This window comes from Rhinopithecus bieti, unplaced genomic scaffold (assembly GCF_001698545.2).
Source record: "Rhinopithecus bieti isolate Rb0 unplaced genomic scaffold, ASM169854v2 scaffold_17939, whole genome shotgun sequence".
Classification (NCBI taxonomy): Eukaryota; Metazoa; Chordata; class Mammalia; order Primates; family Cercopithecidae; genus Rhinopithecus; species Rhinopithecus bieti.
The window spans coordinates 3,052,828-3,073,992 of NW_016809446.1; the positions used below are offsets into that span (position 1 = coordinate 3,052,828).

General features: G+C 34.1%; 1 protein-coding gene across 1 annotated transcript in view; it reads left to right on the forward strand.

The window, feature by feature from the left end:
* The first annotated feature begins 432 nt into the window (after window positions 1-432).
* CPS1 (carbamoyl-phosphate synthase 1) overlaps window positions 433-21,165 on the forward strand; it is a 119,628-nt gene continuing 98,895 nt past the window's right edge. The window contains exons 1-3 of the mRNA XM_017889347.1: window positions 433-760; window positions 17,182-17,291; window positions 20,198-20,342. Of these exons, the coding sequence (XP_017744836.1) occupies window positions 635-760; window positions 17,182-17,291; window positions 20,198-20,342 (381 nt within the window). The 5' untranslated portion in view covers window positions 433-634. The remainder of the gene's footprint in view (window positions 761-17,181; window positions 17,292-20,197; window positions 20,343-21,165) is intronic.

Genomic DNA, 21,165 nt, shown 5'->3' on the forward strand with positions numbered 1-21,165 from the left:
TCTATTAACCCAAAATATATTGTATATTTGTGGAGAAAAGTTTACTCTAACATTCTTTTATAAATAGTAAAAGTGCTACTTGTAGGATGCTCTGATTTTACTTTTGTAAAAGAACATTGTCTTTTACCCCAGCAGAAAATGGCAAGGGTTCAGCTTTCTTTGGGAATCTACAATCTCTTATGAGGCATATTAGGTATCACATGTGACACAAGTAAAAGCCTATGGTCCTCAGCATCTTGAAAGTTGCTGCTCTTTAGGATAAGGTTGTCCATGATGTCTAGGTAATTCCATTCAGCTGCATAAGCAATTCCTTTGATGGATGGCTGGTTTTCTACAACCCCAGCATTATTTTAGCAGGAGAAGGTAGTATTTGATGTGTTGCAATTTGTGCTACATGCCCATGGAACATCTCTGGACATTACCTCAGGAGGAGGGGTTAAGAGAAGGAGGAGCTGTGGCTGAAGACATTTAATGGCAGAATGAATGGAAATTCAAAGATCGCTGTGCAGTCAGCCTTAAACACTGACTGCACCCCCTCCCAGATTTCTTTTACATTAACTAAAAAAGGTCTTATCACACAATCTCATAAAATATATGTAATTTCATTTAATTTTAGTCACAAATCATCTTCAAAATGACGAGGATTTTGACAGCTTGCAAAGTGGTGAGGACAGTGAAGACTGGTTTTGGCTTTACCAATGTGACTGCACACCAAAAATGGAAATTTTCAAGACCTGGCATCAGGCTCCTTTCTATCAAGGTAATATCCATATTGATTGTTTCTAATAAAATAGTATGGGGTAGAGTTTAGCAGTGAAGCAAAGGTGTCCCTTACAAAGCAAATACAGTTTTGAATGTAGCTCCGAAGTACTAATGTATTAATATTTCCTTTACTATGGAACCTACTGAGTTAGCAAATGCTAGTTTTTATCTTATCTGAGTAAAATGACAGTAATTTTTACCGAACATAAAGAATGATGACAATTTCTATGAACATGTAAAATGTAAGTGCACTGCTTAGAAAATAAACATCTTCTCTTTCACAGATAGTTTTCTGTGCCTAGATACTATTGCTTACAGTTTGGATTTTAAAAAATGGAGCTGTTCATATATGTGTGAGCCACATTATGGTATATAGTGTGTTAATCTCTGTTCTGTAAAAAGGGCTTACTGAAAAGTTCTCTTTTGAAATATCATTAAAAAATTTTGAAATATTATTAGAAAATATGTGGTTTTGATATTTGCAGGTCATCATGTAGACACTGCTTTAGCTTTTTCCTTTTCCTTCTGGCTGTTTTTTTGGACAGGCCAAATTTATTAATTTCATTTTGTTGAGTAATACATGGAGGCAGATAGCAGCTGATAATTCTCTCCCTCCAGAGGTATCTATAATTGAGGGGGCAAGCCCAGGAAAGAAACATTAATTGCCCTTCTTCCTGCCCCCCAGCATTGAATTATGAAATTCCTGTAGGAACCTCTGCTCCTTCCTATAACTTTATGAAGACGTTCATTATCAGAGAAACCTGAAATTACTCCTTAGGAACTTTGCCAATGAAAATAATCTTTAGCGACTATAAGTTTAAGCAATCATATTATCTTTAGATATATTGCTTCTTTAGTAGTAAAAGTTGTAAAATTTGAAATAGAAAAAACAAAAGAAAACCTCTGTTGATGTGAAAATGGGATCTCATAGTTTGGAGTGTTGTGCTTATACTTTGTATGCTCAATGAGTTGACTAAGCTTCTATTGTTTCAGTTGCTCAAGTCAGGATTCAGTGGGGTTTTGGTCCTGACACCTGCAAGGCCAAGGAATACTCATAGATTCTTGTGGCCACCAGGGACAGGAATGGGAAAGGAATGGGAGTAAAAGAAAAGGAAGAGAGATGGAGACAGGGAGAGGGGGAGGGGAGAAGTGTGAGGGATGGTGGGGGAGAGGGGGAGACAGAGAGAGAGAGAGAGAAACAAGCTCAAGATCCCAGAAAAAAGGAGGAAATACATATAGCAGCCTTAGTGGTGTGTTAACAATGTCAGCCTTTAACATTGAGAAGATGCTAACAAGAGGGTAGGAAATTACCATTTTAAATTAACAAAACCAGAAAAGAAAATGTCTTTTATGTAGTTATATATTAAAATATATCGAAATTTACTTTTTAGATGGATATCATGTTTCAAAGATAGTTGAAATCATTAGGATGTAGTTACATGTGGCCATAAAGGGCACTGAGAACAGTCACTAAAGGTTAGTGGCATTATGTCTAGTTATAGACATTTTCTTGAATTTAGTTTAATTATAGAAAAAGATGGGAAAGCCTAACTAACATCAAAGACATTGTAACTAGATGTAAACTATGAGAATTTATTGTTAGTAATACCTCAAGCGTACTCATGTATCAGCTCAGAGAAAATCAATAGTAATGAAAGTTATCCCGTATGATTATATGTGCCATCTAATACTTCAAAGTTAGGTGACTTGAAATACCTTCTTCTCACTCTGTGAGAAGGTAGATATGTAGGTAAGGATAGGTGCATCTTCATCAGACACCAGAAACCGTGAAATTGAGTGAGTACTGACTTAAAATGGCAGAGATATGATTGAGATTAGAATCCAATTCTCCAAGATCACAATACGTGCTCCATACAACCACCACCACAATCACAACCACGACAAAATGGTCTAATTATGTGGATGGATTACTGTGAAAGCAGTTCTAGCTCATGGTGACAGATCTGTTTCAAGGGTCTGTCACAGTGCACAGCTAAGAATGACAAATTTGTAGGAGGACTAAGCCATCATTTCATGGTGTAAAAGCCATTACTCACATTCAATCATTACTGGCCAGAGTTTTGGAGGAATGCCAAGCACAAAAAATAGAAGTTCTTGAACTTCACAATAGTGAATTAAAATTCCATAGAGCAGCCCAAGGGGACTTGTGTTATTATTCACTTATTTTAAATAGTCCTCTACCTACTTTTCTTCCTGCCTTCACTTTAAAAACTCAACTCTCTTAGAAAATATAGCCAAATTTACTATTTTTAGATAGACATCATATTTTTAAAGACAGTTAAAATCATTAGGATGTAGTTGCATAATGGTCAGTGAAGGGCACTGAGAACAGTCAGTTTAAAGGTTAGTAGCATTATGTCTGGGTATAGACGGTAAATGGATTGTGAAGGACACGCTGTGGTCACATCTATAATCATTGCCCTGTAAATTGGGTTGCTTTTTCGACGTATTTAGAGGTCGCTTTTCCTCTCTCATTGATGACAGACAGAGAGGGTGGGTTTGGCAACAGCAATGATGCACTTATAATTTTATGTGGCCTTTCCCTGGGTATTTGTCGGTGGCTAATATTTATAGAGTGCCTTGTCAGTTGACACAGTTGTATTTTATTTACAGGAAAGAGGAAAGAATTTCACGGTTCTCTGTATTTTAAAGAAAGTTGATATCAGGGGTGTAAATGATCAACAACCATAGAATTGTAAATACTAAAAAGTTTTAGAGACCATAATCTTTTTCCGTTAGTATTGAAAAGGTTCAGCGCTCATTATTACAGGTTGCAACGGTATAGTGGGATATACTTTGGATGGGGCACAAAAAGATCTGGATTCTAACCCCTGTTACGCATTTCCTAATGCTCTGATCTTGGACAAGTCACATGTTCTCTGAACCTAAGTTTTGTCATCTGTATAGTGGAAATGATGACTGATTTACTCAAAAAAGTATGTGATTGTCACACATGAACAATTTTTAAAAATCTTTAAAGTTTTAAATTTAAACCATTAAACTGAACATTTTTAAGCAAAACTGGATATTTAAAAAAAATTCCATTCTATATAGTAGAAGGAGTTAGTAGAGGGTTACGTCAAAGAGTCCTTATGTTTTTTATGGACTACAAGTTGTTGCAATGACAAGATATTTGATAAGAATTCTCAAATATTTATAATAATGATTTGTTCACCTTTGTCTTATATTAAACATCTCTAAGAAGATGTTTCTTATAATAAATCAGACTCAAGGAAAATGAAGCAAATCATCTTTTTTTTTTTTTAGTATGGCAAATTTAATTCCAAAAGGCAGAATAGACACCATAATAACCTATTTCATTCATTCATTAATTCATTCTTTTATTCATTCATTTATTCTTTAATAAACATGGAACCTCTACCATGGGAGTATACAGGAAGAATGATAAATAGAAGCAAGTGGATCATAAGAGGATAGTCTCTGATTTCAAGAAACTTACAGACCTAAGAATTCTGAGTTCTCAAATCTGGGAAAGTCATCAAGACTAAATAGTTTTATTTTTACTTGTAAATGGATTTGGAAATCAAAGGTGTTAAATTGTAAAGGTTAAGTGCCCTATGAATAGAAAAGTGTTCAATAAGTACTCCTTCTAACATTAATCCATTCATTTTTTAACAATGGTGACCGGTGTTATAATTAAGCTAGGAATCTAACAATCCAAGTGTCCTCTCTGATACTTCAGCTACGAATAAGCACTGGGAGTCATTATTTCTTTTGAAAGGCATTCATTTTGTAAGATTTTATATTCTGATTTTGACATAGAAGTATCTATTCAGTTCAGTCTTAAGGAGCTATTGTCATTTGATTAGAAATTGGCAACTATAAAAACTCCTACAATTAGAATCATTTACTTATACTGTAGTAGCTTTAAAGATATTCACAGGAAATATATAACTCATTATTATATTGGAGCCTCTGTACACATTAGATGTAAGAGTGGGGATAAGGTTATCACACACTTTTAAAAATAACTATTTTATTGGACTTTTACTACATATAGACACATTTTAGGACTGGATTTCATCTATGGCAATCTACATTTTTGAAATATTAATTGGGTTCAGTCCCAAATAAGCTGTTGCAGAATTAGTTTGCCTGATGGACAACTTTACATATTTTTGGCGTGCAATATTTCTCTAATTGGGAGATGGCCTTTCTTTGGAACATTTTTATTTTCTCCATTTTTTATATCCCCAATTTTCTAAAATATAGATTCATTTGTTTGTCACCAACAACGCCTTGAAATTACGAGCTTCTTGACATAAAACCCTTGAAAAAACTATAGGTTAAATGTCATAGACTAGGTTAAGTGAGTGAGATGCAAAATTTAAGGAGGCTGTCACTGTTAGTGTCATGGAGTACCTCTTTGGGTGTTAGGCCCTAAGCACATCACTCAGTACCCCAGTCCCAGCTTTGGGTCAGAAGCTAAGCATTCTGGCTGTAGAACTCCCTAAGGAACTAGTACTAATCTTGACCTATGCTTTCCTCTCCCTCATTCCAATTTGCTCATGTCTAGCCAGACTTTCTGATGATCTAGAGGTGACATTAGGTCTTATTGCTATGGAAATGGAGACTATTCCTCTGCCTTTACATCTCTATTAGATTTTCTTCGTATTTCCAACTTGTTCCAAAAATTGAAGGGTGCTGTAGAAAGTTTTCAATATCTCTTAGGCAATGGTCATGCTAGAATTTACTTCGAGCCTTCAGGAGGAGTTTGGTATGCTATACTGACTGCCCTGGGTGTGACTCGTAGTTCCTCGGGCATTTGCAATGAACGAAGGCCCGAAGAAAGCTGCACAGGCCGAGGTCAGAGTTTGTGTTGGGCTCCTCAGCCCTAGGGACCTTTAGCTTCCATTTGATTTTCTTCATGTGATCTAAATGAGTTTAACTTATAAAATATTTTCAAGGGTACTCTGTTTTCTTTTATTTTTTTCAACTTGTTAAATGCTATACATTGATCTTTTAAATTTCACTGGGAGGTAATTGACTAATTTGAAGTTCTTGTAAATGAATCAATAGGGTTGCTACATTACTAAAGAATTTTTCTAAGTTTCTTCTATAATGCAGAATGAAATATAAGACCATTTTAATTTATTGCCATACAGTAAAAATTAGCTTATGATATGTAGGTTCCTCCAGGATTCTGAACAACTTGCCACATAGCAGATGCTCAGTAAGGCATATTAATAATCCTACACTTTATGAACATACTTTGTAATGAAGTTTTTATAAGTGCTATATTTCATTTACAATGAGAAACCTTATTAGAATAAAATGATTCATGAATCTAAATCTTTTGTTTATTAATGTTCAAACATAAAAGTAGTCAAGTAAATTAACCTTGTGATTTTGTCCCCCTAATGTTGGCTTATGTTTAACCAAAGACCGATGACTTAATGTTAACTTAGAATGTTGTAAGATTATTAACTTAGAATGTGGTAAGACCTAATTGATTACTGCTGTTACAGTGCTTCAAAATCTTGAAGTGTTAGGCCTTGTAACTGCAGAGAAGTCTCATGAAATATTTCAAAGATAAATTGTACTGAAATTCTAAATTTCAAATATCCGTATCTTAATAGTATAACTCCAACAATAAAAAAATAAGATTTCATTTACTTGATTGTAACTTTTTACCATATTATCTGCACAATAATTACCCGAAATAAATTCTGGCTTTAGGCTTTCTACTTTCCAGCGCTTAGTTCAGATTTATTTTTTAAGAGGATAAGTACTGAGGCATACTAATAGCTAAGAAACATCAGGTAAGCCAGAAGGCAAGTATGTTATACAGCTTTAGGCCTTGGTGAAGATGGAAAAAAAAAAAACATGTGGGGCCTCTACTTTTTCTGATGTGCAAATAATTTATGTAGATAAATGATTCAACAGCAATACAGCAATCCCAGAGTAAATTATTTTCATTTTTACTACTAGCTTAAGGGGATTATTGACTTTATAATGGTGTTTTTTTTAAACCTTTTATGAAATCTATTGCTGAATTAGCTTAAGGCTTTACATCCAGAACATTTTAGTGGTGGAGTCTCTTATCCAGGAGAAGAAACATTTCTGTTCTTCCCATTTTACAGATATGTAAGTGCTGCAGTTAAAACAAGGACACATGGTTGCCTGTTTTTGTACATAAAACAAAATAAACATTAGCAAATCTGGTTAGAATTTTAATTAGGCTTCAAACAACAGATGGGTCTTTTTAATTTGAAGTTTTGTTATTGTACTTGTATATCTGATGCCATAGTTTTTGTTTAACCTGGCTTCAGAATGTTCTAAGTCATTTCTCTGCTGTTATTTTATTGCTTACTCAAGAGCTCATTTACATAGTGAATGTTATCGCAATATAACACAAATTTAATTTTTCCTTTCCTTTTCTTTTTTTGAGAAAAGGTTGTTTAAAACAAACAATAAGTAAGGATTCTCGCTTTATATGGCTGTCAACAATTCTACAAATAGGACATTTTAGGGCAATGCTGTTTATAGTTGACATATTTCTTCCACTTCAACCTAAATATTGTCATGTGTTTGTAACATAACACGCTGTTTTTCAGTTTCAATGTGTTTCTTCCTCTTATAGTCCTGTAAGTTCCACATATACAAAAACCTAATGCAATTTTAGGCTGCAAGAAAAGTCTCATTTTGACTTGTTTTCCATCTTGATATAAAAGACCCAAAGAAAACTGGTTCAGAGTAAAGGATCGATATCCTTAGAATTAGTTCAGAATGCTGATGGGTTGGAAACAATACATGAACAATGAGTAGATGATTTTTAATAGCATAATACTGAATGCAAAGGAAAACCTAACAATAATGATAAACACTAGGCTGCTTCAAAAACTTTATAGATTAAATTATAAATTATGTTTGAGTTTTGGCTGTTACTTCCTAAGACTAAGCCCTCTAAATCAGTTTAGCATAGCACCAGGGACACATGTTCAAACCCTTTTCAAGGGGAATGTAGCTGTGTGACTCTCATTAATGGCTGTTGCATTATTCCTATTCTGGAAAAGACTTTGAAACATCTCCCCTTTTAAACTGAATCTCAAACTGAGAGTATTAAAGTGAGAAACTGGAGTCATTTATTTGTGGTCCCATAAAGTTAATCAATCATCTTACTAAGAAAGGAAAATAGACCCATAAATGTAGGCTTACAATGAATTTTAATTGTGAGAAAAATTTAAAACCCCTAAAAGAGATGAGATGTTTAGAGAAATTTCAGATCTTGCAGTATTCTATTTTGTAACATCATTAGAAAATTGAAATATTGTATGACAATGGTGAAACAATAATACCAACATCCACAGCAGATAAACCAACAAATAGCCATTGAGAGTTTATTGGAATTTCTACTTATATATAACCCCCCCTCACAAAAATGTATTCTCATTAAAAATGACTTATAACTTGTGAAAGAATCCTCAGACTTTACAAATATTAAGAATTGCAACTTTAAATTTAGTTTAGAATGCTCATTGTAAAAGTAATTTAAGAATGGGGGCTGGGCATGGTGGCTCACACCTGTAATTCCAGCACTTTGGGAAGCCAAAGCACGCGGATCTTTTGAGGTCAGGTGTTTAAGACCAGCACGGCCAACATGGTGAAACCCCATCTCTACTACAAATACAAAATTAGCTGGGTGTGGTGGCACAAAGTACCTGTAATCTCAGCTACTGGGGAGGCTGAAACAGGAGAATTGCTTGAACTTGGGAGGCAGAGGTTGCAGTGAGCCAAGAGTATGTCACTGTACTCCAGCTTGGGTGACAGAGAGATTTCATCTCAATAAATAAATAAATAAATAAAAATAAAAATACAGAAATAGAAAATAAAAGTAATATAAGAATGTAGATCATATAGTTATTTTTGTAATTCAGTTTAATTTAGAAGTAGGAATACTAAATAAAATTATAAGGTAAGTTTAAACATGGAGCAATTACATATACACAAGAAAATTCAGTTTTAGTCCTTCTAAACACTGTGTGTGAAGAAATCTGCAGTCTTATGAATCTTCCTCCAATAGATTTGCAAACAAAAGAAATATTTAGTATTACTAGGCTGTAGAGACTAGTAATTTAATGTTTAATTTTTAAATGCATATGAAGTAACAAGAGAACATAATTTTTCACTACTTATTTTATAACCTGATTGACTCCCAGATTCACAATACCTGTAGGCTCCAGACTAAAAAATGCCAGACTGTTAGTGGAAACTAGCCTTAAGGCATTTTTCTTGATATCCATATTAGCTACAATCCCTGGCCTTTTTCTTTGGGGTATGTTTACATGTTTTATGAATATAACTACATGGGTGGGAGAAGAAAACATACAAACATAATTCCAAAAGGTGGAGACAATGTTATTAATTGTAGCCACAATTTAAACATATTGGTTAAAAAATTTAAACATATTTGTGTGTTTTATGAGATTCAAACAAAATCTCATTAAAAGTAAGATTTTAGAAAGTACAGAAAATCTCTCTTTCTCTCTGTATGAATTTTATTTTAGGCAGTTGCATGCTAAACTTGTGCTTAGTTGTTCAAATTAAGTCAATGTTCACATGTGGCCTCCACTCTTGAACATCAGGTAACTTGGAAGTACCATTAACTTTGGCATAAGGACTTTGATCATTTGGTTTAAGTGCCTAGCATGAGTTAGGTTCTCTGTAAACAAATGCTGAGATGATGTTTGGGGAGCATGCTGTCTATTAGGGATCAGCCTCTGTGAAGCTTCAGAAAGTAGAACTGGACAGAGAACTAAACTGTAATGCAGTTTTGATAAAGCTGTGGCCAACTGGATAGGAAGCTGTTGCCCACCAGACTTCCCTGGACGGGGCCTGAGCCTTTCTGTCTGGGCCTGACTCAGTCACTGGCCATGGGGTATTCCAGGAAGGTCATGGGGCAATGCAGCCCTCTACAGCTAAGACAGACCCTGAACAATTTGACAGCAGGAGATGGTTTGCTGACCTCACTCCTCACAGCAGGGCAGCAAGTCTTTCCATTATTAATATGAATAATTATCTATGTTATTTAGAAATTGAGTCCTCCATCACTGGGGAAAAGGGAAGAGGGACTGAGAGGTCCATCTCCTTATTCATCACAGCATCGAGGGTTCTAACAATCTTCAAAGCTTGAGAACTCAAGGACCTAGGATCAGTGCAAACTGTTCTCAAAACCTGCTGGTCCTCCTCAGATTATAATGACTCAGATAATTAATGACTTGACATTTCACTCTGACAATTTACAGATTTATAGATAGGTAGGTCTTGGTTGACCTGGGCCTGTTATGGCTTATCCATGGCAATTTTGAATTAAGGCTCTTATAAATAAATTTAAATAGAGTTCATGCTTACATTTCTTTTCTTCTTTTTTCTTTTTGAGACAGAGTCTCACTCTATCACCCAGGCTGGAGTGCAGTGGCGGGATCTCGGCTCACTGCAAGCTCTGCCTCCCAGGTTCACACCATTCTCCTGCCTCAGCCTCCCGAGTAGCTGGGACTACAGGCGCCCACCACCATGCCTGGCTAATTTTTTGGATTTTTTAGTAGAGATGGGGTTTCACCGTGTTAGCCAGGATGGTCTCCATCTCCTGACCTCGTGATCCACCCGTCTCAAACTCCCAAAGTGTTGGGATTACTCGCGTGAGTCACCACATCAGGCCGCTTAAATTTCTTTTTATCCTCACTTAAGAAATTGGAAAGCAGAAATAAAAGTAAGCTTAGAAAAAGAAAAAGAGGTTATAAGTCAGACTGGGTTCAGAAACCGCTGCTCCTCCAATTGCTAGTAGAATGATCTTTACTTCTCTGAGGCTCAGTTAGCTCAAATGTAAAATGGAGATTTCGATATTACCTACATCTTTTTTTTGTGTGAAGATTAGATAAGAAAACCCACTAATGGCTTTAAAGATAGTATTCAGTACATTCATGTTAACTATTATTAAGGATGTCATAGGGAATTGATCAGAATGGAGTTCTTGGTGACACAACATGCTCCCAATCCCTACTTTTTCAACATAGCTTCATAATTCTATTTGAAGTAAGATACCTTTCCCAGAACAGTATAAATTTATTGTTCAAATCCAAATTCTCAACTTATTTGTACAACTACATATAGACTTTAATAAACATAGATAAGTATTTATGCAACCCAGTTTATGTCTTAATAGGTTATCAGTAAAGTAATGGCAGAAGGTAGAAATAGGGTAGTGACACGACAATCTACTTCTACCAGACAGGCTTAAGAAATGTTAATGCTTTACTTTATCCAAATATCAGTATTACAGTTTTTATTAAGGGAGGCATTTTAACATTTGAACTCACATTAGAGAAAGCTTAAAGTATACATTATCTTTAGTTACTATTTCCAAAATTAATTATACCAACATTTATTGAATGCCAAAGATGTACCAGGATTATACATAGACCTCAACAACAAAAACAATAAAAATATAATAGCCTTGGTATTTTTAATAGAGGGAGAAAATGGGATAATTATTAGTTATAACATAGTTGGGGACTTGGTATAGAAATGTAATGTTGTAAGCATGAAACCACATCAGTGAATTAAAACAAATTTATTGCTGACATACAGTAAAATTTGGCAAGCATTTTAGATGAAAAGTAAAGGAAGAAAAAGATAATGCTTGGGTTATATATACTTAATGCAGCTTTATTCTTTTCCCTAGTGATGGAGGATTAGATTTCTACATAACATAGATAATTAATATTAATGATAGAAACAATTCATGAGGAAACCTAAAGAATGACATTTAGAAATCACCTTTTAGGGTCTTCTTCTGAAGACATTACTTATATGACACCTGACTGGTAGATGAAAGCCTAAGGGTACCTTTTGGGCAGTAATTGCCACCCAGCCTTAACTCATTCCTTACTTTCATCTTCTATCTTTTAGCATGAACTATACCTGTGTGAAATTTTTGTCTTTGCTTTCAAGAGGAGAAGATGAAAATTGGTAAAATAACCAGAAGTCAGTGAGCATCAAAGAATTATTTTGAAAACACCATAGTGTCAGCACTGTCACATGCTAATGTCACATAATGAAGTACGTTTCTATGCATTCACCAACTGTGTAGTGAGAATATTACTGTGTGGACAACAGTGGGGTATTTCAGTGGGGCTACAACATGGAATTAGGCATTGTGCTTTCTAGATGCAACACTGAGAACTTAGAATCTAGTATGGTAGAAAAATACTGTTAGCAATTAAAAGGTAACACACAACAGTATACACCAAATGCAGTCAGTGGAAGCACAAGAAAATCGGTGATTAATTCTGACTTAGTACATACCATGGGTACTAAGAAGCATTGCCAGGAAATAAAAAGGCAACAAGGAAGACATTTATGCACAAAGGACTGACAGAGAGGTGGGGAATCTAAGGTATTCCATATAGAGAGCGGGACAGATGAAAGGACTTTGAATGTGAATTGAGGAATTTGGGGATTAGTGTCATCCAATTAATGTTTAAGAAAACCTTGACTGTACTTCATAGGATGGGTAGAAGCAGGGAGAGATTGGAGACAGCCAGAACAATTAGGAGGCAATAGTAGGTGATGATGGGATTTTTGTCTTGGGTGGTCATGCAATTTCATATAGTGTGAAGTTAATTCTAAAAGCAAACAGGTGACTATTTATTAATTATAGCCATTATCATTATTATCTATGTGATGAGGTAGAACTATTTTTAATTGGAGTATTATTTAAGTAACTAGCCTGTAGCACCAGGTGTGACTTGACAGTTGTAACTCCAAGATATACTGGGAAAATATGACAAAGAGAGAGAGAGATGGAGACTCCAAGAAACTTAATATTTCAGGTTTTAAAATATTTGTAAGACTAACCACTGCTAGAAAAAACATTGCGTTAGATATCTACATTTTAGATAACAATCCCACCAATAATAAGACAAGTAAATTAAGAATTTGAAACATGGTTAGAATAAAAAATTTATGCAGTGTAAGATGAAAAAATAAGTGTTTAATATTTTCAGCATTGAAAGAAATAATCAGGACGATGGGTGTGGGCAGGAGAGCATATGCTTGTGTATTTTTTCTGTTATAACTTTTCCTCTCTTATCAAAGTCATTATTTAATCATTTAGAAATATTCTGCTAAATAGTCAGTAGATTATCTGACTAAAATAATTTCACTAAAGTGTGAACAAAGCTTAGTTACTTGTCTACTCTGTGCTAGCCACCGATATAGGCTGGAGGTGCAATAGTGAATGAAGCAGACCCAATACTCTGCCCACATGAGGTTCACTTTCTAATGTGATGAAATAGATAATAAATATATCACTAGATGGTATGTTAAAAGGTAATAAGTGCTATGAAGAAAGGGCAGACCAAGGAGAAACAGGGCTGGGGAACATATTGTAATTTTAAATGAGGGCGTCAAGGTAGACCTCTCCGAGAAAATGACATCTAAGCCAAGAGGAAGGAGTCTTTAAATTTTGGATTTTAAATTCAAAATTTGGCAAGCTTTTTTATTGAAATTTTATTTTATTGCTTAAAACATCAGTGGAAAAGAAAGGGCAAATTCTTTTGTTAAAGCTTAATCTCTCAAGGGAAAATATTTATTTTGCATTTCCACGTGTTTTAGTGATGCCTCAGTGATATCCTTACTGAAGTTTTCTCTGTTTTGTAATCCATTCCCTTATCTAGTCTTTTACTAAACGAGAAGACTGGAGACATTCATCCTTTATCTACAGAGCCTAGCAAGGTGCTTGACACCTGGTAGGAGTTCACTGTCTGAGACTTGAATGTCTAAATGGTCTTATTGGCATATACATTTTTATTAAACACATAGGGATCATGTCATGATAAGGTCCTTTATTTTATAGGACTCACATTTATATAATCCTTTGGTTACTTTTCCTGACATTCTACAAGAATATACACTTCTTTTCATTAAGATTTCCTTTGTATTTCCCCTTTTCAAAGTGTGAAGTGCTCTGACAGTAGGCACTTAAATTATAATTTAATGTTATAATCTAATTCCTCGCCTGCAGACCTCTGTCAACTAGGACTGAGGATACTAAAATATCTTATGATGGTAACAAGGTGATTTCTTTTATACTCCTTGGAATGAAATAGCATTTGGGGAACTGTTAGTTAGAAGAAAGGATTCCAAATAATAGCTCTTTGTTCAGAGTTCGTCCATCAATTCATAGATAAGTCAACTGGCACTCATCATTTTAAATTCATCAGGGGCCAGTGTAGTTAAGAGGAATATAAAGAGTACTTTAGCAATAAACAGAGGCCTTGTAACAATATAATGTGTAGTAGGAAAGAGGATTGGAAGATCTATAAAACTGCCAAAAGAACCAAAATATAATTAAAGCAGCAAAAAGACATATTGAACACAATCTCAGGGACTATTTCAGGCAATAGCAAATGTCTCTTCAAATATAGAGATGGAAAGTAAAATACAAAACTAGTTTCATGAAGGGAGTGCGAAAAATACCAAACAGAATTATAGGAGTAGGCTCACAAGTGTTGATTTTCTTATGTTATTTTTTACCTTTCTTTAAAATGATTAGAAAGTTTCTAACCCAGATATCGGATAATTTGAAATTCTCAGATGAGAATAGAGACAAGCAAAATAAAAATATAAACCAAGGTAATATCTTAAGCAAGCATGGTTCAGAGTAGCAAAGATAAACTGATACACAGAAAACAAGTGAAATTTACAATTTACGCCCAAATTTTGCCAACTAAATACAGCTGTTTTAGGTTCTATCAAAGTTACATCTTATCTAAAATTTTTTCTTTTCTTTTCGTTTTGTAAAAGCATGTAGGTTTACACATGATTTCCTCAAGAACTAAAAAACAGTATTTCCAGTAGAAAATATATTTCGATGGTAAATTTTCATTACTTAGACCAAAGGTTTCACCTAATAAAACACATCAGAGTTACCTGGGGAGTTTTCCTAACAAACACACTTCTACTCAGACCCATTAGCAGAGATATTTGAATAGCTTATAATAATCTTTGGAAATACACGGAATACTATCACTCTTACTTTCCAAAATCTTCAACTTCTGTCTTGAATTATAACTAGACAAAAATTGGCAAATTAAAACAAAATTTAGAATCAGAATAGCATGCTATCAGAAGTGACATGTAAGTTGATTTCCTGGGTACAGAAGCAGAATTCAGACTTCTGTGTAAGATCATCTCTTCCATAGAAGTCTGGTCATCACTCATAATAAATAAATAAATAATTGTGGTTTCCTTTGTGCTGAGTAATTCTAAAATATTTTTAAATTTAATGAAGACAAACTCCAACTATTTAAAGTGTCAAGCTTGAGATTTCAAACACTGGGTCGAAGGAGATAGATAAAACTTTAACTCAAAGATAATTTGATAAGTCAAGTAAAGGACAAGATATTTTTGGTTAATCTTGCCCAGGAACACACGTATATGCTCACTCACACATATACAAACACACACAAAATGTGCAGTACAGTACATTGTTCAATCTTTCTCAGAAATACAAACTTGAAATTCACATACTGTACCTCTGATTTAAAAAAGAAACTAATAAAATTATCTGTTGAGAGGAACATCTTAAACATATCCCATCAATTTTAATGGAAAATATTAACATAGTTTTGTGTGTAAATGTAAGTTAATATGTATACACACTCACACATAAACAAGATGTTGGAACATAGTATATTGGTTTAAAGGTAATCAAGACATTATTTTACATTGCAGAAAACAATCATTCTAATAACAAGAGACTCGGGTGCTTCGGATCTAAAAGAGGCGTCTTAGTTCTACAGAGAGAATTATTATAGAAAAATAACGGGCTTTCTTCATTTTAACATTTGAAAAGTTTAGTGCATGTTATAAAGCAAGAGGAGCATAGAAACAAAGGTCTAGAAATCATTTGTGGAGTTCCTGCTGCCTACTAAAGTTTGTGTGTGTGTGTGTGTGTGTGTGTATGTGTATGTGCATGTGTAATGGGAGTGGAGGTGGGGTGGCAAGATTTAAAAGGATTAGGCACTTTGGCCTCAGTCCTAAAACTGTAAGGGAAGTAAAATGAAGAATTAGTATTTTTTTTGTTTTTTGTTTTTTTTTGTCTTCGATGACTACACTTAAACCTTCCAGAAAGAATAGCCCAGTGATCTTCCTTACTTCAGGAAATTTGACTCATGGCCAGACTTCTTTTCTCTATGTCCCTGTCCATCCCCTTGACTGCTGATTACTTTGAAGCAAATCTCAGATATCATACTATTTTATCCTTGAATATTACAGTGTATATCTTTTAAAGGCAATGACTAAAAATCTAACTACAATCCTAAGATCAATCTTAAAAAATTACACTTCATATAATCACATATCAATTTATGATTCTAATTTCCTCAGTTATTTCAGATATGTTTTTCTTTATAGTTTAATTTTTAAAAAATCACATTCTAATTAGCTTGTCCTATAGAGTTTCTTAGGGAGTCTATATTTTGTCTCCCAAGGTGTAGTTGAAAGCATTTCTTTCTCCCCTGAATTTTATGGAAATTGAGAGTTAGATTTAAATGGTTTCAACAACAGAATTTAGAGTATTTATAAGGAGTAGATGATGTCTGCTTCTTAGATGTTTTTCCAGTTGTTCCTCTTCTTAGCTAAGAATTTGGTAGACCCTGGCTCAAAGATTATTATGGCAAAGTTATCCAATTCTGAATGCCATAGTATAGAGAAGGAAGTAGACATGGATATAATTAACTCTAATAAAAATTAAAATACAATATACTTCTAGAATGTTCCACAGTGCTTGGTTTTGTGTCAGTATTAAGAGAGTGATAAAGTTTCAGTTTCTTCATGAACATAATTCTGGCATGGAGAGGGCAACCCTTAGGACAACTCCATCAAACACAAGAGCTCTGCAGAACACACTTTGATAGATAATCTTGAAGATTCCTTCTGGCTGTAAATCTCAGAGTGATGATGAGCTGTATGGTACAATTCACAATGTTTTTGCAAACTCATGAACTTTCCTTAAAGCTGTTCTTGAGCAAAGCTAGAGAATGATAAAGGGGGAAAGATAGACATATAACATTTCAGCTAAAGTGAAGTATTTCTGGCTTGTCAACAACTCTACAAGTAAGCTTAGAATAGACAATGTATCTGCATGCTTCAGTTCCTCTTCCAAGAAAACAAAACAAAACATCTGCCAGTTACAAGAGCCATATATCTGAAGAAAAGTGACAAGTAATAGGAAAGCAACTGGAAATCTGGACATTGTGGTTTCATTAAATATGCTATGCCTTTATTTAATATATCTGTGTATTTTACCTTTGGAATATTTTTGTGTGTTTTGTATTGTGTATTCTGCTAAGATTCGTGCAACTGTTTTTTCAGGCACAGACAGCACACATTGTCCTGGAAGATGGAACTAAGATGAAAGGTTACTCCTTTGGCCATCCATCCTCTGTTGCTGGTGAAGTGGTTTTTAATACTGGCCTGGGAGGGTGAGTAAATGCTTCTTTTCCAAGGCTTTATGCTTCCTCTATGTAGAGAAATAACCGGATGATCTCACTCGTGGTGGCAAGTTGAAATCACTGCATCATAATAAGACTTCATATTGTCCTGAAGTTGCACCGTGCCTTGTGCATAGCCTACTGCAGCCGTCCTTGAAAGAAAGTTAGACATGAGTGTCCTGCTACTGTAAATGAAAGACAACATGGGCATGTTGGTGGTCCCTTGGATAAAGAGAACAAAATGAATTCTAGAAACTTAGATTGTGAGGACACAGGTTATGTGAGATTACCAAATGGTTTCTGTAAGGGGAGGTAAGGGTCTAATTAAGGTGAAAATTGGAGCAAGGAAAAGAATGGTTAGTACATTCTAGTGTCATTTCATTAGGAAAGAATCAATTTTGCACATCTAATATGAAATACTATAAGGAGATAAGAAAGTCCTTGAGTATTTTATGTAATTTTGCACCCTAGTAAGAAAGTTGAAATAACAGATACATTTATTATCTTTAATCAATGAGAGAGCAGCTGTGTAGATCTAATATTTTCAGTAATTATCAACTGTGACCTGCCTTAGTATTTAAGACCTGCTAACATGTACAGCAATGAAAATGAGAGTTGCTACAGAAATTAAGTGGCTGGTTTTACCTAGTTAATAAATGTTTGTTCACCTGGGAATCAGGAGGCTAGATTTCTAGTCTCAGTTCTAAGGATAACTAATTATATAATATTGGGAACATCACTTAAGCTTTTTGAGTTCTAGTTTCTTCATCTAAAAGTGAGGGGCTGGATTAGATACTAATTTAAACTGGGGATTTAAACAATTATGTGTCTTAAAAACATGACTAGATTGATTGAAGGGGTTTCCAATAGAGATTCAATCCAACTAGTATTCTATGAAATATTTGATAAATTCTTTAGAGAAATTCGAGTTAGCCTCATAAAGACAAGGGGGCATTAGGTTCACAGATACTAATTGACCAAACTTCCATTATATTATTAATTTATATTCTTTCTTAAGCTCTTGCCTCCTTGTGTGAAATGAAGAATATTAGATGAGTTTTTAAATAGTTCCACTGGTGAGAACATTAAATTACAGTGTATTGAAACCTGTTTGCAAAGTTTTGCTTCACCAGGCAATTATTTAAGCTTTTCGACAGCACTAATTACTAGCTGTGTTAATATACCTGCCAACAAACAACTGTTTAATATAGATCAGAATGATGGAGGGCACTAGAGTTTTCTTCTCTGTGATAGATTACAGGTAATAAATCTTGTCACATCACACAAGTCAAACAGGAGCTGATGGATTAATTTGCTCCCAACATTGTAGTTCTCTAAAACAAAGTGTATTTATTCATTTACTGAAGAGTATTGTAAGCATATGTTTAAAGGGAATGGTCAGTTCTTTTATGGAAAGAAAGAAGAAAGAGAAGTAAAATCAAATTAATTAAAGCATTTTTTTTGATGTAGGAAAAGGCATTCATTTATAAGATTAGTCCATAGACCTTATTTTTCCATTGAGAAATGCTGCTTTCATTCATTATGTGCCTCACTCAGTAAGGTGGTTGATAATTAAAGGGGTTATTTTGTTTTTCATCTTCAAGCAATGCATTTATATTGTGGGCAGGCCTTGGTTAAAAAATTATCAGTTCCTGACAGATAAGAGACAGCTGAGAAATTAACTGATGGAAGCTGTGGATAAATACCACAGCCCTCGAGTCACCTTAGGGATTGCAGAGCTGGAAGACTAAGTATTTTGTTGACAAAGTTAGTTCTGGTAGGCATTAGTCTGGATGGTGTTGAAGAATTTATGTTGACTACTGCCTGTGTTAAACTTTATTGGTTTCAAAATCGTTGATTCTGTCCCCCTGAGCACCTAAATTCACTTTCAGTTGTAATCCACAAAAAAGATTTGGCTCAACTCATTTTGCAGAAAGTGAACATAGAAGAGAGCAGAAAAAAACCCCTGAATTGCAATGTATTCCAGTGCATAGAAAAAGTGTAGATAGCTCCTGGTATTTATGGGAATAGTGTTTCTTCTTCTTAAGAATAAGAAATGTGTGTGTGTGTGCATATATACACATATGATATGTATATGCACACACATACACACACGTGATATATTTGTATTTTTCCTCTCACCCAAACTTTAAAATATAGCCCTCCTGCATTCCTCCCTAATTACATATCAGCATCTTTTAACTTAGAAGTCAGAAAGGCCTCAAGTCAGGTCTGTCAGATGAATTTTTTTTCTTAGCAGATAATAACTCCCAAACTTATATGCTTCTTTGTAAAATTAAAATATTTTAAAAATCAACTTTATTGAGTTATTCTTTCATATAAATTAACTTACTTACTTTAAATATTCATTGGATTTTAATAATCATATATACTCATGCAACCACCACTAACACAATCAGACTACTCTTCAGTATCCTAAAAAATATCAAGAAAAGCTTTTCAATTTTTTGATGGTTACTATCTTGGTGAAACTGGCAGCCCTCAACAGTAAATATCAGTTTGGGCTCAATGATATCTGGTAGGCCAGGGAAGTCTTTAGAGTATCTGCAAACTTTAAATAGAGCAGCAATATTTTAAAAATTAAGATGCTAGAAAGGGATTTTAAAGGAATTTAAAATATTAAAAAATTGAGGGGATAAAACTTATATGAAAATATACCTTGGTATTCATGAGCTGGTTTTTCTTTATATCAATTATATCATGGTATAAATTTTTATATTCTGTCATAAAATTTCCCTAGGTTTGCTAAAATCTAGAGACATTCTTGTTGGATTCTTCTCATTTTCAAGGGTTACATAATTCAGAGCGTGTATGCAGATTATAGCTTTGTAGTTACATACATTATTTGTTGATAATTTTTTGGCATGTTTACCCAGGTACCCAGAAGCTATTACTGACCCTGCCTACAAGGGACAGATTCTCACAATGGCCAACCCTATTATTGGGAATGGTGGAGCTCCTGATACTACTGCTCTGGATGAACTGGGACTTAGCAAATATTTGGAGTCTAATGGAATCAAGGTAGTACCAGTGATGGCCATTTAAAAAGTCTCAATTTGAAGGAATATAGTTAACTTATTCTTAAGAATTAGGATGGCCAAAGTTTCTTCCTCGATATGGTAGTAAAATCATTAAGCTCAAGTATTCAATCTTATTCCTAGGTATATGAGAATAATCTTTAACTTGACAGTATTTTGAGTTTCATTTCTTAGGGCACTTTGAATTTTAATGCATTGGATGAAACTTGGCTTAACTTGAAAAAAAAATGTTGTTATAAGTTCAAATAACAACTGTGCTGTAAAATAATTGGGGAAGAATCACCTTTTAAAAGGAGTTTGGTAATCAATTCTGTATCAATTATTTGCTTTTTAATCTTAATCTCTAGGGGATGATTTAAAGATAGCTTTTATGCCAGTCTAAAAGTAAACATATTAAGATTTCCTAAACAAGGTAACTTTGAATACTATCTTAGGAATATATGCCATATGAACAATTCAAAAATTTATATTCCAAATTCAATCCTATTTTTTCACCATTTCATTTTTGAATGACTTCAGCTGATCATTTAACTTAGTTTTCACTATTTCTCACAATTTCCCATCAATTTTTTTCTCTCCCTTAAATGTAAATTAAAATGATTTTGTTCATCATGTGCATTAAACCAGTAATTGTTAATTAAATTTTAATTTTTTTTGCCATGCATGTCAGAAGGGGACCTAGTTTAGCCTCAGGATTTACCAAGCCAGGTAAGCCTGCTCCCTCTCATGATGGTGAATGCAATAATTATGTATTTTTAAAAAAGGGCTTTTTTTTTTTTTTTTTTTTTTTTTTTTTTTTTTTTTTT